This window comes from Bufo bufo, chromosome 2 (genome assembly GCF_905171765.1).
Source record: "Bufo bufo chromosome 2, aBufBuf1.1, whole genome shotgun sequence".
Taxonomy (NCBI): domain Eukaryota; kingdom Metazoa; phylum Chordata; class Amphibia; order Anura; family Bufonidae; genus Bufo; species Bufo bufo.
The window spans coordinates 1,383,645-1,400,690 of record NC_053390.1 but is presented as its reverse complement, the minus strand read 5'-3'; the positions used below and the strand labels follow the sequence as shown (position 1 = coordinate 1,400,690).

At 47.3% G+C, this 17,046-nt stretch overlaps 1 protein-coding gene across 2 annotated transcripts in view; it reads left to right on the top strand.

The window, feature by feature from the left end:
* The window catches only part of RGP1 (RGP1 homolog, RAB6A GEF complex partner 1), a 94,974-nt gene that overhangs the window by 47,725 nt on the left and 30,203 nt on the right, over positions 1–17,046 (top strand). For both annotated transcript variants that reach the window (XM_040420666.1, XM_040420665.1), the window contains exons 3-5: positions 13,146–13,282; positions 13,351–13,434; positions 13,518–13,667. In XM_040420666.1, the coding sequence (XP_040276600.1) occupies positions 13,146–13,282; positions 13,351–13,434; positions 13,518–13,667 (371 nt within the window). The remainder of the gene's footprint in view (positions 1–13,145; positions 13,283–13,350; positions 13,435–13,517; positions 13,668–17,046) is intronic.

Sequence of the window (17,046 nt, the reverse complement as noted above, 5' to 3'; positions counted from 1 at the left end):
ATAAGACGATGTACAAGAGACATTATTGTGGGGGAAAAACATTTCTCAGCTTTTATTTACATTTGAGCAAAAAGTGTCCAGTCCACAATTTATTCATCCCCTTCTCAATAATCAATAGAAAAGCCGTTATTGGCTATTACAGCAATCAGACGCTTCCTATAATTGCAGACCAGCTTTTTGCAGGTCTGCACAGGTATTCTTGCCCATTCATCTTTAGCAATGAGCTCCAGATCTTTCAGGTTGGAGGGTCTTCTTTCAGGTTAAAGGGTCTTCTTCTTTCAGGTCGGAGGGTCTTCTTCTTTCAGGTTGGAGGGTCTTCTTGCCATCACCCTGATCTTTAGCTCCCTCCACAGATTCTCCATTGGACTCTGGCTGGGCCACTGCAAAACGTTAATGTTGTTGTCTGCCAACCATTTCTTCACCACTTTTGCTGTGTGTTTTGGGTCATTGTCATGCTGAAATGTCCACTGGTGCCCAAGGCCACGTTTCTCTGCAGACGGACAGATGTTGTAGTTGAGAATCCTCATGTATTGCTCTTTATTAATGGTGCCGTTTACTGGGATTAGGTTCCCTGGTCCATTGGCTGAAAAACACCCCCAAAGCATTAGGTTCCCACCACCATGTTTGACAGTGAGGATGCTGTTCTTTGGGTTGAAGGCTTCTCCTTTTTTACGCCAAATGAAGAAAACATAATTGTGACCAAACAATTAAATTTTTGTTTCATCTGACCATAACACAGAAGACCAGAAGTCGTCTTCTTCTTTGTCCAGATGAGCTTTTGAAAAGGCCAAGCGAGCTTTTGTGTGTCCTATATGGAGAAGTGGCGTCCTCCTTGGTCTGCAGTGTGCAGTGACGTTGGATTGTCTGCCCTGAGACATTGCCACCAGCAGAGCCCAGATTCACCAGGATGGCCTTGGTGGTGATCCTTGGATTCTAACTATCCTCCTGGCAGCACAGGGGTCACTTTTGGCTTCCGACCACGTCCTCAGAGATTTTCCGCAGTGCGGAACATCTTGTATTTTTTGTTTAAATGTAAATAAAAGCTGAGAAATGTTTTCCCCCACAATAATGTCTCTTGTACATAGTCTTATTATCTTTTGGGAGACACCGATGTCATTTCCCATCAAAAAATTACTTGCTGGTTGAATAAAAGTAACTTTGTCACAATTTGCCAGAGGTATGAATAATTATGGGCAGCCCTGTACAGTGTGATGACAGTATACAGAGGTATGAATAATTATGGGCAGCCCTGTACAGTGTGATGACAGTATACAGAGGTATGAATAATTATGGGCAGCCCTGTATGTAATCCGTGTGTGGTGTAATCTGTGACTCTCTGGTATTTATAGGAGTGGGGGGGGAGGGGATATAGTTAGTATGTGGAGGAATGTGATGAGAGTATGTGGCGGTTTAATTATTATTTATTAATTCCTGTTTTACTATGTGAATACTATGACACAGACTGTAATATGTGGTCGTATACAGGCTTTACTGGGTAACACAATAGATGATTGTTGGTACGGCCACATGTTGACCTAATAATAATGTGTTCATTATTTCTTTTATATTTAATTCTCATAATGTATTTTTACACTTATTTATCACACTGTTTACACTTTGGTGCATGATTTATTATTCATTGTGTATTTATATATATATATATATACACTCACCTAAAGAATTATTAGTGCCCCCATACTAATACAGTGTTGGACCCCCTTTTGCCTTCAGAACTGCCTTAATTCTACGTGGCATTGATTCCACAAGGTGCTGATAGCGTTCTTTAGAAATGTTGGCCCATATTGATAGGATAGCATCTTGCAGTTGATGGAGATTTGAGGGATGCACATCCAGGGCACGAAGCTCCCGTTCCACCACATCCCAAAGATGCTCTATTGGGTTGAGATCTGGTGACTGTGGGGCCATTTTAGTTCACTGTCCTAAAATGGCCCCACAGTCACCAGATCTCAACCCAATAGAGCATCTTTGGGATGTGGTGGAACGGGAGCTTCGTGCCCTGGATGTGCATCCCTCAAATCTCCATCAACTGCAAGATGCTGATGACACAAAGATCTGTAACAGGGTTGATGTTCCTGGAGGGAAACGCCAAATGGAAAAGGATTTAGGAAAACTAGAAGAATGGTCAGAACTCTGTAAACTGAAATTTAATGTGGATAAGTGCAAGATAATGCACCTGGGGCGTAAAAACCCAAGGGCAGAATATAGAATATTTGACACAGTCCTGACCTCAGTATCTGAGGAAAGGGATTTAGGAGTAATTATTCCAGAAGACTTAAAGGTGGGAAGACAATGTAATAGAGCAGCACGAAATGCCAGCAGAATGCTTGGATGTATAGGGAGAGGTATAAGCAGTAGAAAGAGTGAAGTGCTTATGCCGCTGTACAGAACACTGGTGAGACCTCACTTGGAGTATTGTGCGCAGTACTGGAGGCCATATCTCCAGAAGGATATAGATACTCTAGAGAGAGTTCAGAGAAGAGCTACTAAACTAGTACATGGATTGCAGGATAAAACTTACCAGGAAAGGTTAAAGGACCTTAACATGTAGAGCTTGGAAGAAAGACGAGACAGAGGGGAGATGAGAGAAACTGCTAAATACATAAAGGGAATCAACAAGGTAAAGGAGGAGAGAAGATTTACAAGAAGAAAAACTGCTACAAGAGGACACAGTTTTAAATTAGAGGGGCAAAGGTTTAAAAGTAATATAAGGAAGTATTACTTTACTGAGAGAGTAGTGGATGCATGGAATAGCCTTCCTGCAGAGGTGGTAGCTGCAAATACAGTGAAGGAGGTCAGGCATGCATGGGATAGGCATAAGGCCATCCTTCATATAAGATAGGGCCGGGGGCTATCCATAGTACTCAGTATATTGGGCAGACTAGATGGGCCAAATGGGTCTTATCTGCCGACACATTCTAGGTTTCTAACTCATTATCATGTTCAAGAAACCAATGTGAAATGATTGGAGCTTTGTGATATGGTGCCTTATCCTGCTGGAAGTAGCCATCAGAGGATGGATACATGTTCTCATTCTGTTTACCCCAAATTCGGACTCTACCATTTGAATGTCTCAACAGAAATCGAGACTCATCAGACCAGGCAACATTTTTCCAGTCTTCAACAGTCCAATTTTGGTGAGCTCGTGCAAATTGTAGCCTCTTTTTCCTATTTGTAGTGGAGATGAGTGGTACCCGGTGGGGTCTTCTGCTGTTGTAGCCCATCCGCCTCAAGGTTGTGCGTGTTGTGGCTTCACAAATGCTTTGCTGCAGACCTCGGTTGTAACGAGTGGTTATTTCAGCCAACGTTGCTCTTCTATCAGCTTGAATCAGTCGGCCCATTCTCCTCTGACCTCCAGCATCCACAAGGCATTTTCGCCCACAGGACGGCCGCATACTGGATGTTTTTCCCTTTTCACACCATTCTTTGTAAACCCTAGAAATGGTTGTGCGTGAAAATCCCAGTAACTGAGCAGATTGTGAAATACTCAGACCGGCCCGTCTGGCACCAACAACCATGCCACGCTCAATTGCTTAAATCCCCTTTCTTTCCCATCCTGACATTCAGTTTGGAGTTCAGGAGATTGTCTTGACCAGGAGCACCCCCCTAAATGCATTGAAGCAACTGCCATGTGATTGGTTGGCTAGATAATCGCATCAATGAGAAATAGAACAGGTGTTCCTAATAATTCTTTAGGTGAGTGTGTGTGTGTGTGTGTGTGTGTATATATGTATGTATGTGTATATGTATATATATATACACATTTTTTGTTATACTCACATTTTTTACATTTATATGTACTTTGGACATGTATATTCTTTATATATGTGTTCAGTATTTATCAGGTTCACAATTCTGTTTTACAATCAGTGGTATAGCACGGAGGATTCTATGGAATGGACATACTTTGTGTATTTTTATATAATTGATATTTCCTGTATACAATCACGTCTTTCTTTCTGCTTTACGTCTTTCGGGTGGCCGCCTTCCTCTCTCTTCTCATCAGTATTGTTATTTCTCTACTCGTTCCTACCCGTTTGGAATTTGCTGTGAATCCTACGACTATCAGGTCTGACATGCACAATGTTTTATCCGATGCTAGAGGCACGGACTCGCGATACTATGTGACGCTATTCCATGCTAACTTCATCATCACGTGATCGCGGCTGTGATCACGTGGTACAACGCAGATCACATGACCCCCCGAGCGCCGTGTGGCGCGACCGCATCTCATTCCCAGAGTTACACAGATGATGCAGAGTAAGATAATCATTTTATGTCTGGTGATTGGTTGGCGGGTGCATTTAACCTGTGTCCCCCAGTGATGACGCCACCCCCAGACGAAGGTTCACCGAAACGCGCGTCGGGGTTGGCGCCATCCTGGAGGAAGCACAGCATGGGTAGCCGATCAATGTCCTTGTGATTGTGTAGGAACATGTATACGTAGTATCCGCTGTGTTCATCCGCGGGAGGGTGCCGCTTCTTCCCTGCACCCATGCTCTTTTATCATGTGTGTGAAATGTTTGTAGTCCTGTAATACAATTACATTGCTAGTCATTTGTAGGTTTTATATCATACATGGTATAGATGACATATATTACGGTAGAGTTCTGTATGTAGCAGCGCGCACCTGTGGCCAGGTCCACCACACTTACATGTACAGTGCCTTGTAAAAGTATTCACCCCCCTTGACTTTTGGTGCCTCACACCCTGGAATTAACATGGATTGTGTGAGGATTTCCATCCTGTAATTACAGAAGATGCCGACAACTCTGAAGATGTTTGTTTATTGTGAAGCAAACAACTAATAGGACAAATACCAGAAAAGGTCAATGTGCAGAACTCTTCACCCCCTACAGTCAGTACTTTGTAGAGCCCCTTCTGCAGCAATCACAGCTCCAGGTCGCTCTGGATCAGTCTCTATGAGCAGTTGCCACATCTGACCGCTGGGATTGTTGCCCGTTCCTCCTTGCAGAACGGCTCCGGCTCCTTCAGGTCGGATGTTTGTGAACAGCAATCTTTACGTCTGACCACAGGTTTCCTATTGGATTGAGATCTGGGCTGTGACTCGGCCATTCCAACACATTTACATGTTTCCTCTTAAACCACTCAAGTGTTGCTTTAGCCGTGTGTTTGGGGTCATTGTCCTGCTGGAAGGTGAGCCTCCGTCCTGGCCTCAGACCACGCACAGAGTGGGGCAGGTTCTGCTGAAGAATATCCTTGTATTTAGCACCGTCCATCTTTCCTTCAGCTCTGACCAGTTTTCCAATCCCACTCTGCCATAAAGGCCAACTCTATGGAGCGTACGGCTTATTGTCGTCCTCTGTACAGATCCTCCAGTCTCTGCTGTGGAACTCTGCAGCTCCTCCAGGGTCACCTTAGGTCTCTGTGCTGCCTCTCTGATTAATGCCCTCCTTGCCCGGTCCGTCAGTTTTGGTGGGCGGCCGTCTCTTGGCAGGTTTGCTGTTGTGCCATGTTCTTTCCATTTGGTTATGATAGATTTGATGGTGCTCCTGGGGATCATCACAGATTTGGATATTTTTATAACCTAACCCTGACTTGTACTTCTCCACAACATTGTCCCTTACTTGTTTGGAGAGTTCCTCGGTCTTCATGGCTGTGTTCGGTTAGTGATGCCTCTTGCTTAGGTGTTGCAGCCTCTGGTGTGTATATGTAATGACAGATCATGTGACACTTAGATTGCACACAGGTGACATCATGTCGCTAATCATGTGACTTCTGAAGCTAATTGGTTGCACCAGAGCTTTTTATAGGCTCCTAACAAAGGGGGTGAATACATACGCACAGGACAATTTCTGTTTTCTATTTCTAAACAATAGTTTTATTTATATATTTTTCTCATTTTACCTCACCGACTTTGACTATTGTGTTCTGATCCATCACATAGAATTACATGATTTTCCTAGTTTATGACGTAAAGTCATGATTTTATGAACGACACGGAGGCGAGTATTGCATTCTCAATCTTTACTGTAACCATAGCAGCAAAGAGAAAAAACACACAAACCATCCCACAAGGGTAACCCCTCCCATAGTCCAGTCCATAAGTAGAACCTCCCACAGGAACTCTTCCTCTTTCTTTGTAGCGAAGAATCTCTAAACTGTATCACCGGACCGGAAAAAACTCGCATCAACTCGTTCCAACAGGAAAACTCAACCAATCAGGGTAGAAACGAAACAGGATCCGTCTGGAATGACATCAGAAACGAACACCACTGGAGGGCATCGACCAGACCAGCCACCAGAAGGCCACCTGGAGAAACACGGCCGGTAAGGCATCAACCTACAGGAAGAAACATAAAGGACACATGGTAATCTGCTAGAATATCAATTCTTTTCAACGGCACAATAAACCGACTGAAGATAATGAGAAATAAATAATGAATACTGAGAGAAAAACATAAGTTAGTTCAATCTAAACATATATACATTGTAATGACAATAAATATCATAATAAATATAATAATGATAGAACCATAAATGGAAGAACCACAGAAAACAAAAGGGAGGGAACATTAAAATTTTATTAAAAGGTAGTAATAAACGGTAGCAAAGGGAGGGGCAATACTCGCCTCCGTGTCGTTCATAAAATCATGACTTTTTGTCATAAACTAGGAAAATCATGTAATTTTATATCACGACCGGAGGCTCATATTGCAAGTTCAAAGTGTGGAAATAACAGACTCGAAAGCATGTGGAGCCGGCCTAAAATAAAACTCCCGGAATGTAGAGGATCTAGACCAGTCCGCCAATCTCATGATGTCCTCCAAGCGAGCACCCGCTAACACCATAGAAGTAGCCGAGGCTCCTCTGACCGAATGGGCGGAGAAAACGGACGTGTTCACCCCGGACAAGGAAAGGATCCATTTCACCCAGCGGGAAAGGGTGACACTAGTAACCGGACGGAATGGTTTTCGAAAATAAATGAACAGGTTAGGAGAAGAACTCGAACGGAGGGAAAAAGTACGAGATAAGTATTCCCTAAGACAACCTACCGGACACAGAGCCGGAGAATTAGGAAACTCCGGATACCAGACCGACTTGATGTTCGTTTTTGTACGGCGGGAGATGTTGAAGGAAACGCCATCCGGGGAAAAGGAGAGAGCATTAAAGTCTAGAGCTCTAACATCCGAAACTCTCTTGCACGAAACAAGGCATAGCAAAGACACTAGTTTCGCCGAAAGCTGCTGTAGGGAGAGATCAGAATTGGAAGGCCACTGAGAAAAGAAATCTAGAACCAATCTGACGTCCCAAGAAGAAGAGAAACGAGGTTGTGGGAGACGAGAGCCCTTGAGGAGACGACAAATTAGAGGGTGCTGTCCAATTGGAACACCCGCAAATCCTTGGTGCCGTGAGGAGATCGCCGACCGGAAAACATTCATAGTCCTGTAAGCCTTACCTTCATCAAAGAGAGATGATAAAAACTGAAGCATCTCGGTCACAGGGGCCGAAACGGGATCCACACCCCGTCCAACGCACCAACGAGACCAGATACCCCAAGCTGATCCATATGCCCGTCTAGTACCGGGAGCCCAAGCGTTGTCCAGGAGGAACCTAGCCGTTCCCGATATTCCAGCGATCTCGTACTGCCTCCCGAAACTCTGCAACCTAGGAGTCGGAGGGATCCGTCTAGCAGGAGAGGATATTGTTGGCCTAGAGGGCCCAGGAGAAGAGTCCGGGAAAACGGGAGGAGACGAGGGTCCTCTATCAGGAGATCCAGGAGTTGAGGAAACCAGACCTGAGCCCGCCAAAATGGGACTATTAGGACCAATTCCGCTGACTGGCGGCGAATTTGAGATAGTACTCGAGGAATCAGCATGAAAGGAGGAAAGGCATATGAAAGATGTTCTGAAGGAGAGCTTCCACGGCCTCTGACAGAGGGTCCGGCCTCCAGCTGTAGAATCTGGGAAGATGGGAATTCCAACGTGAAGCAAAGAGGTCCAGGGAAAAAGGACCCCAAAGAGAATCGATAGAGGCAAACACCGCCGGATCCAATCTCCAATCGCTGAAGTCCGAGGTGTACCGAGAACTCCAATCCGCGAAGGTATTGTGAAGACCCGGGATATATTCTGCGATCACCTTGAATCCATTGTCCAGGCAGTAGGTCCAGAACTCCTTCGCCAAATGAGTCAACATAGCCGAGTGAGTCCCCCCCATGGAGTTGACGTATCGGACCGCCGACACATTGTCCATCCTGAGCTTGATGCATGCCGAAACCCTGCTGTTGGCGAAACTGCGGATGGCAAACGATCCCGCCAGGAGTTCCAGCGCATTTATGTGGAGATGGGATTCGACTGCTGACCACGGGACCCCAGTGGAGACTCCCTCGCAGTGGGCACCCCAGCCTAGAAGACTGGCATCCGCCTCTATGATGAGATCCGGTTGAGGACCTACAATGGCTCTGCCATTCCATGCATCGAGGTTGGAAATCCACCATGTCAGCTCGTCTCTTGTTTCCTGATCCAGGATCACCAAATCTGCGTACGCCGCTCCCGTTTGAAGGTGAGCGATCTTCAGCCGTTGAAGAGCCCGATAATGCAACGGGGCCGGAAATATTGCCTGGATGGAAGAGGATAAGAGGCCTATTACCCGAGCTAAATGACGTAAGGAAACTTGGCGGAGTTTCAGAGTATGGCGCAACTCTTTGCGGATGGATTTGACTTTGGCGCTCGGAAGACAAAGACTCTGAGTGGACGAGTCCACCACGAATCCCAAAAATTCTATGGACCTGGTGGGTTGAAGAGAGGACTTCTGCGAGTTGATAATAAACCCCAGATCCGTGAGAAGAGCAATTGACATCTGTAGGTGAGACAAGAGAATCTTGGGAGACTGTGCCAGGATCAGGATATCGTCCAAGTAAATTATTAAACGAATCCCTTGAAGACGGAGCCAAGCGACCACCGGCTTCATCAGCTTGGTGAAACACCAAGGGGCTGACGAAAGGCCGAAGGGGAGGCAGGTGAACCGCCAGACCTGACCGTTCCACAGGAATTGAAGGAGATCCCTGGAAGGTGGAGCAATGGGGACCGTAAGGTACGCGTCCTTCAAATCCAACTTCACCATCCAGTCGTATGGGGTCAGAAGGTCTCTGAGTAAGTGGATACCCTCCATCTTGAAATGGCGGTATCGTACAAAATGGTTGAGGCGTTTGAGGTTTATGACGGGTCGAAATTGACCCCCTTTTTTCTGTACTAAGAAAATGTCGCTGATTCCTCCTTCTGGAGTCGGGGCGAGTTCTATGGCTCCTTTCGCATGGAGTGAATGAAGCTCCGTGTTCAAACAAAGGCGGGATTGCCTTGAAAGCACTCTCGGGTGCGGATAGGGGAGGAATAAAGGAGAAACCGTCAGTTCTATATTGAAACCTTGGACCGTGGCAAGGATCCAAGGGTCGGATGAGATGCGGGACCAAGCATCCAAAAAATGCAGGAGTCTGCCTCCTATGCAAAGGTTTGAAGAAGACATTAGATTCTGGCAACTTACCAAAAGGGCGTCTGGAACCAGCGAATCCCCTGAAGGACCGGGATCTTCCGGATGAACCTCTGGATGGGAAGAAAGAGGATTGAGGCCTCTGATCTTGGAAAACTTGTCGTTGACTGAAGGAGCCTCGACCGCTGCCGCGGGTCTGGAAATGGGCACGGCCGGACAGACGGCCCCTAGAACTGCCGGCCCTGGAAGAGACTCTCCCCTGAAAGACCTTTCGCATGGAGCTTTGGGCCTTATCCAATGCTGTGAAAGCTCCTACAAATTTGCCCAGATCTTTAATAAAAGTATCTCCGAATAGGAGCCCCTGCGCCTCCTTGCCCGACTCAGTGAGAGCCATGTTGGACAATTTAGGTTCTATCTTAATGAGGATTGCTTTCCTCCGTTCCATGGAAAGTGATGCATTCACGTTTCCCACCATACAGATGGCGCGCTGAGCCCAGCCACGCAGTTCATCTGGGTCAATAGGAGTGCCCTCAGATTTGGCGGATTCTGCCAATTCAAAAATTCTGGTCAAAGGACCTAAGCTATCCAGTAATTTGTCTTGGCAGGCACGCAGTGCCGAATCGAGACCTCTACGGGGGTTAAACCCGGTCTTGGCCAAAAATTGGATCATTTTCGGATCTACATTGGGGGTATCACAGACTTTGTTTGGGACTAAGGGACGCGGACACTCAGCTTTCAGTTTGCTGCGCGTTTCCTTAGAAAGGGGTTTTCTAACCCTATCCTCTAAATATCGGGCCACATGTGGGGTTGGTACCCACTCAGCGGATCGTGGATGGTGTAAATTATCCGGGTCGAACAATGGTTCACCCGCAGGGTCTAACAGGGTAGTAGATGATCCGAGGGTCTCAGGGGCCGTACTAGTTGACGGACGAGACCGAGGGACTTCAGGGATAAAATCCTGATCTTCCCCTAGGACCTCTTCTAGGTCTAGGTCAGAGGCACTATGGCCATCACTATAAGCCTCCTCCTCGGACTCCAAATCTGAGTCTGAACTAGGGACGGGCTGAGCCCGAGCCGACTTCCATGGGCGCGCTTTTTCTGCCTGGCGCGTGCAGGCTCGTTTGCGTGAGCTAAGCACGCGGTCTTGCGATAGAACTAAGCTATCTGATTCATTAATTCTGGAGGCATTTGTAGGAGGAATAGGTGCAGGGTTCTGAACCTTCAGTGCTTGGGCAATGGACTGTGATATGACAGTGGACATGGATCCCATAGCACTGTTTATGGCCTCAGTGATTGATTGCTGTAAATCTGCCTGGGGCATAGCAGATGAGGCTGGGATAGGCACTAGAGAGGGGGCAGATAAATCGGATTGTGCAGGAAGGGACATGGTAAGGAGTTAGTCACTCCTGTGAGAACTGCAAACCTGAAGGAATGGGAGACGCAGCGGCGCTGTAGCAGACAGGGAGCAGGAGAGCAAGCTGACTGTGGTAAGACTCCGCCCACCAGAAGCGCGGGACGGAGAGAACACGCCCCCAATCCGGCTCAAGAGAAGCAGGCCGGAGGGAGACAGAGCGCAGGGAACCGTGAGGATGAAATCTCGTCTCGCGAGATTACGGCAGTAGCGTGTGCAGGCCGGAATGGAGCCGGCGCCGGTGAGAGACTGAGGTAAGGAGGGAGGGAAGCGACGCTGTAGAAACCCGCCCGAGGCGGGTAAGGAAAGGAGGGCAGTAGCGGTGGCTAAACCGGAGCCAGAGGGAAGAAAATCAAATCAAGAGGGGAAAAATATATATACATATAGTCGCTCCCCAGATTAAACCAAGTACATGCAAGCGATGATAACACACATATATATATATATATATATATATATATATATATATAGCAATGACTAATACCACAAATATCAGTAAATATAGAAAATATATAGCAATTCAGCAAAATGAATATAACAGTCAAAAGGTACACTTATCTTGCCATGGAAAGCAGCAAAGAAAGAGGAAGAGTTCCTGTGGGAGGTTCTACTTATGGACTGGACTATGGGAGGGGTTACCCTTGTGGGATGGTTTCTGTGTGTTTTTTCTCTTTGCTGCTATGGTTACAGTAAAGATTGAGAATGCAATATGAGCCTCCGGTCGTGATATAAAATTCAGATTAACAAAACATTGAACTTAAGGCTGTAATGTAACAAAATACAAAAAAGTGAAGGGGGGGGGGTGAATACGTTAGCAAGGCACTGTGTGCATCATACAGATCATACATGAAGTATAGATTACATATATTACATACAGAGAATTGAAATTGAGAAAGAGACGCGGCACTCACCGGACTTCTTAATGCTGGTGGCTGTTTATTTCAGGTAAAGCATCATGCGCAGGCAGGGGGGCGGGATGGCCACAGTGTGCGTCGGCGGTGACGGCCGTTTCGCGCTGGGATAGCGCTTCTTCTGGCCGGATATCCGGCCAGAAGAAGCGCTATCCCAGCGTGAAACGGCCGTCGCCGCACACTGTGGCCATCCCGCCCCCCTGCCTGCGCATGATGCTTTACCTGAAATAAACAGCCACCAGCATTAAGAAGTCCGGTGAGTGCCGCGTCTCTTTCTCAATTTCCATTCATTTACCGCTTTACTACGCTGAGCACCACCTCCTGCTGGGTCTCCTATCACGGCTGCCTCCCCTGGGTTCGACACAGACGCATGAAGACAAAGGTGTTTGCAGGTAGTGCCGCTGTATTTTCCTTTCCCTGCCTCCCTGTTCTACTATTGTAACGGACCGTTTCAGCAGACAAGGGGTTAAAATCCGTTTAGGCGATAAGCCCCTTTCTGAGAGACAGGCACAGCTACCGCAGGATACACCAAACTCCCGAACTGGATACAAAATAGCACTCCAAACTGGAACCTCACGAATAGCTGCTAGCAGACGAACAGGAATCAGCTTACACTTCTGGCAATCGGTCCTCTAACAGCATACAGTGAATCCCCCCAATAACGAGACAAGGCTCCGTGTTGAGGGTCAAGCAGTGGTCTGACTGTACTTCACGTGCAGCCTCTTTTATTCATAAACCACAAACATAGTACTGCCCACAGGGGTTTGAAATACAACCAATCAGTAATTAACAACACATACAATGTAACTACAGCAACCAATCGTTCACGCCCCCAGAGGACCAGAATGAAGACTGTAACATAGGACAACATATCCCCACAATGCATCATGGTCTCCTCCTTTCTGTCCAGACAACCTGAAGAGCAATCCAATTATCTCTGAGGACAAAGGGAGATCGCCAATACACATGTGAGGACAACAGAACAGACATCACCATTTAAACACACAATGGGACAATGGCACAATAGAAACACACCCAGCATATTCCTCCCAAGCTGACAAGTTACACTTATTATAAATTGTTACAACTTTGTGAGTTTACATTGGCCATACATATAACTTACATTAATTCAAACAGTATAACGTGGGGACAAACCTATCCAAAATTCACTTGAATCGGTTCAGGGGTTTAAAAGTTAGTATATGGCCCATAATCCTGGGGCAAGAGGCCAGCAGCCAGTCCTCTCCAAAACCCAGTGGCGAGGTTGGTTTCGCCACAACTATATTACATACAGAGCTGACGGTAGATTTCTGTAGGTAGCGGGGTGCACACGTGTCCTGATTTTACATGTCTTGCAGTGAGACCCTGGCATGGGCCAGTGCACAGATTCACTGCCAGTTCCACGCCAGTGACAGCAGGGTGCAGCTGCCAGCCAGTGAGGAGCCGCGGCAGGATGTGCAGGCAGAGAAGGAGACGGTCTTCATCCCTAACAGAGGTGTGTATGACCCGTCCCCGTCCCCCCTGTGCCCTCGCCGCCCCCGTAATCTCCTCTCTTCTTCCCAGGTGAGAGGGGCCAGTGCATCCTTTCTACTCCCCCTAAGATTCTGTTTTGTGACCTGCGTCTGGACCCTGGAGAGACGAAGTCCTGTAAGGATGTGACATGGGGCAGGGTTGGGTGTTCATGGCTTTGGGGCTCCCCTGTAGATGACCTGGCCTTTCTTCTGTTTCAGATTCCTACAGTGAGACGCTGCCCATAACGGCTCCTCCATCTTTTAGGGGTCAGTCGGTGAAATATGTCTACAAGCTGACCATTGGCTGCCAACGAGTGAACTGCCCCATCCAGCTGCTGCGGCTGCCCTTCCGTGTCTTGTTACTGCATGGTGAGACATGGTGGTGGTTCGTCACTGTGTTACTCGCTGCTCCAGACTGTCCAGCGCAGTTAATTCCATCCTGTACGCCGCGGCCAGCCTCTCTCACATCCGCTCAGCACTGGGGTAGCTGACATGGAGGCTAGCTGCTGGCCGTGCACCTCCAGTACCGGGTAGCTGTCTCTCCCAACCCCCTCTAATACATGTGCATGCTCAGTTCAGCTAAGTCCATGTGCTCTGAGGGTGGAGAGAGGAGTAACCAGCGGGCAGCCGCTGCTTACCTTCCTGAGAGGCATTGGCAAGTTCAGATCCAACTTCCCCATCCGTCCCTCCCTGACATGCGCTGTCGCCAGACCCCATCCACCACTGGGCTCAGCAGACCTTTCTCTAATGGATCCCAGGTATGATATGGCCACAGTCTGGTGTAGTAGGTCCCTGCTGGGGGTCATACAGACATTCTGGTCTCAGGATACGGTGGGCTCCAGCCTTCCGATGTGATGGTGTCTCCTAATAGTTGTCCCGACACAGACACATACATGGAGTGTTCCTGGTGATGCCCTCCTTATTATATATACACAGACGGGCACAGTACCCGTGTCACAGGGGAGACGAGCGTCCGATAAGTATGATCGCCATGGGGGGGAGGGTCCAGTGTGGAGTTTATTCTCCTCCTTCCACAGATGAATCCTAGCTTAGTGCAGGTTACACATAGATACAACATGAATATATATCTACATAATGGACGCCTGTATGCTTTCCCTCACACAAGCTGTGTCCGTGGTGGATGAAGCTGATGACCTTCAGGTCACCGGGGGCATCGCTGCAGTAATCTGCTCTCTAAATACATACTGGTTGCAGCTTGGTATTTCCAGTGCCCAAGCTACCCCGAAACTGGTGACGGTGGAGGGTGCAGGTTACAACCCTAGGACGATGGATGCCTCCTCCTCCCCGAGCTCCCGGCTTTGGAAAATGCTTTTCTAATCTCACAGGGTGGAGATGACGAATGTATACAGTCTCTGCCTAAAGCTATGGGAACCCCGACTCTGCTATCTAGAGCGCACCGATGGAGGTCTCTGCCCGACCCTTCTATCCATGATATCACCCATCTATTACATACTGATGGAGGTCTCTGTCTCTGCCCGACCCTTCTATCCATGATATCTCCCATCTATTACATACTGATGGAGGTCTCTGTCTCTGTCCGACCCTTCTATCCATGATATCACCCATCTGTTACATACTGATGGAGGTCTCTGCCCGACCCTTCTATCCATGATATCACCCATCTATTACATACTGATGGAGGTCTCTGTCCGACCCTTCTTTCCATGATATCTCCCATCTATTACATACTAAAGGAGGTCTCTGTCTCTGCCCGACCCTTCTATCCATGATATCTCCCATCTATTACATACTGATGGAGGTCTCTGTCTCTGCCCCGACCCTTCTATCCATATCACCCATCTTTTACACACTGATGGAGGTCTCTGCCTGACCCTTCTATCCATGATATCTTCCATCTATTACACATTGATGGAGGTCTCTGCCTGACCCTTCTATCCATGATATCTCCCATCTATTACATACTGATGGAGGTCTCTGCCCGACCGTTCTATCCATGATATCACCCATCTATTACATACTGATGGAGGTCTCTGTCTCTGCCCGACCCTTCTATCCATGATATCTCCCATCTGTTACATACTGATGGAGGTCTCTGCCCGACCCTTCTATCCATGATATCACCCATCTATTACATACTGATGGAGGTCTCTGCCCGACCCTTCTATCCATGATATCACCCATCTATTACACACTGTTGGAGGTCTCTGCCCGACCCTTCTATCCATGATATCACCCATCTATTACATACTGATGGAGGTCTCTGTCTCTGCCCGACCCTTCTATCCATGATATCTCCCATCTATTACATACTGATGGAGGTCTCTGTCTCTGTCCGACCCTTCTATCCATGATATCACCCATCTGTTACATACTGATGGAGGTCTCTGCCCGACCCTTCTATCCATGATATCACCCATCTATTACATACTGATGGAGGTCTCTGTCCGACCCTTCTTTCCATGATATCTCCCATCTATTACATACTAAAGGAGGTCTCTGTCTCTGCCCGACCCTTCTATCCATGATATCTCCCATCTATTACATACTGATGGAGGTCTCTGTCTCTGCCCCGACCCTTCTATCCATATCACCCATCTTTTACACACTGATGGAGGTCTCTGCCTGACCCTTCTATCCATGATATCTTCCATCTATTACACATTGATGGAGGTCTCTGCCTGACCCTTCTATCCATGATATCTCCCATCTATTACATACTGATGGAGGTCTCTGCCCGACCGTTCTATCCATGATATCACCCATCTATTACATACTGATGGAGGTCTCTGTCTCTGCCCGACCCTTCTATCCATGATATCTCCCATCTATTACATACTGATGGAGGTCTCTGTCTCTGCCCGACCCTTCTATCCATGATATCTCCCATCTATTACATACCGATGGAGGTCTCTGCCCGACCCTTCTATCCATGATATCACCCATCTATTACATACTGATGGAGGTCTCTGCCCGACCCTTCTATCCATGATATCTCCCATCTATTACATACTGATGGAGGTCTCTGTCTCTGCCCGACCCTTCTATCCATGATATCTCCCATCTGTTACATACTGATGGAGGTCTCTGCCCGACCCTTCTATCCATGATATCACCCATCTATTACATACTGATGGAGGTCTCTGCCCGACCCTTCTATCCATGATATCACCCATCTATTACATACTGATGGAGGTCTCTGCCCGACCCTTCTATTCATGATATCGCCCATCTATTACATACTGATGGAGGTCTCTGTCTCTGCCCGACCCTTCTATCCATGATATCTCCCATCTATTACATACTGATGGAGGTCTCTGCCCGACCCTTCTATCCATGATATCTCCCATCTATTACATACTGATGGAGGTCTCTGTCTCTGCCCGACCCTTCTATCCATGATATCTCCCATCTGTTACATACTGATGGAGGTCTCTGCCCGACCCTTCTATCCATGATATCACCCATCTATTACATACTGATGGAGGTCTCTGCCCGACCCTTCTATCCATGATATCACCCATCTATTACACACTGTTGGAGGTCTCTGCCCGACCCTTCTATCCATGATATCACCCATCTATTACATACTGATGGAGGTCTCTGCCCGACCCTTCTATCCATGATATCACCCATCTATTACATACTGATGGAGGTCTCTGCCCGACCCTTCTATCCATGATATCTCCCATCTATTACATACTGATGGAGGTCTCTGTCTCTGCCCGACCCTTCTATCCATGATATCTCCCATCTATTACATACTGAT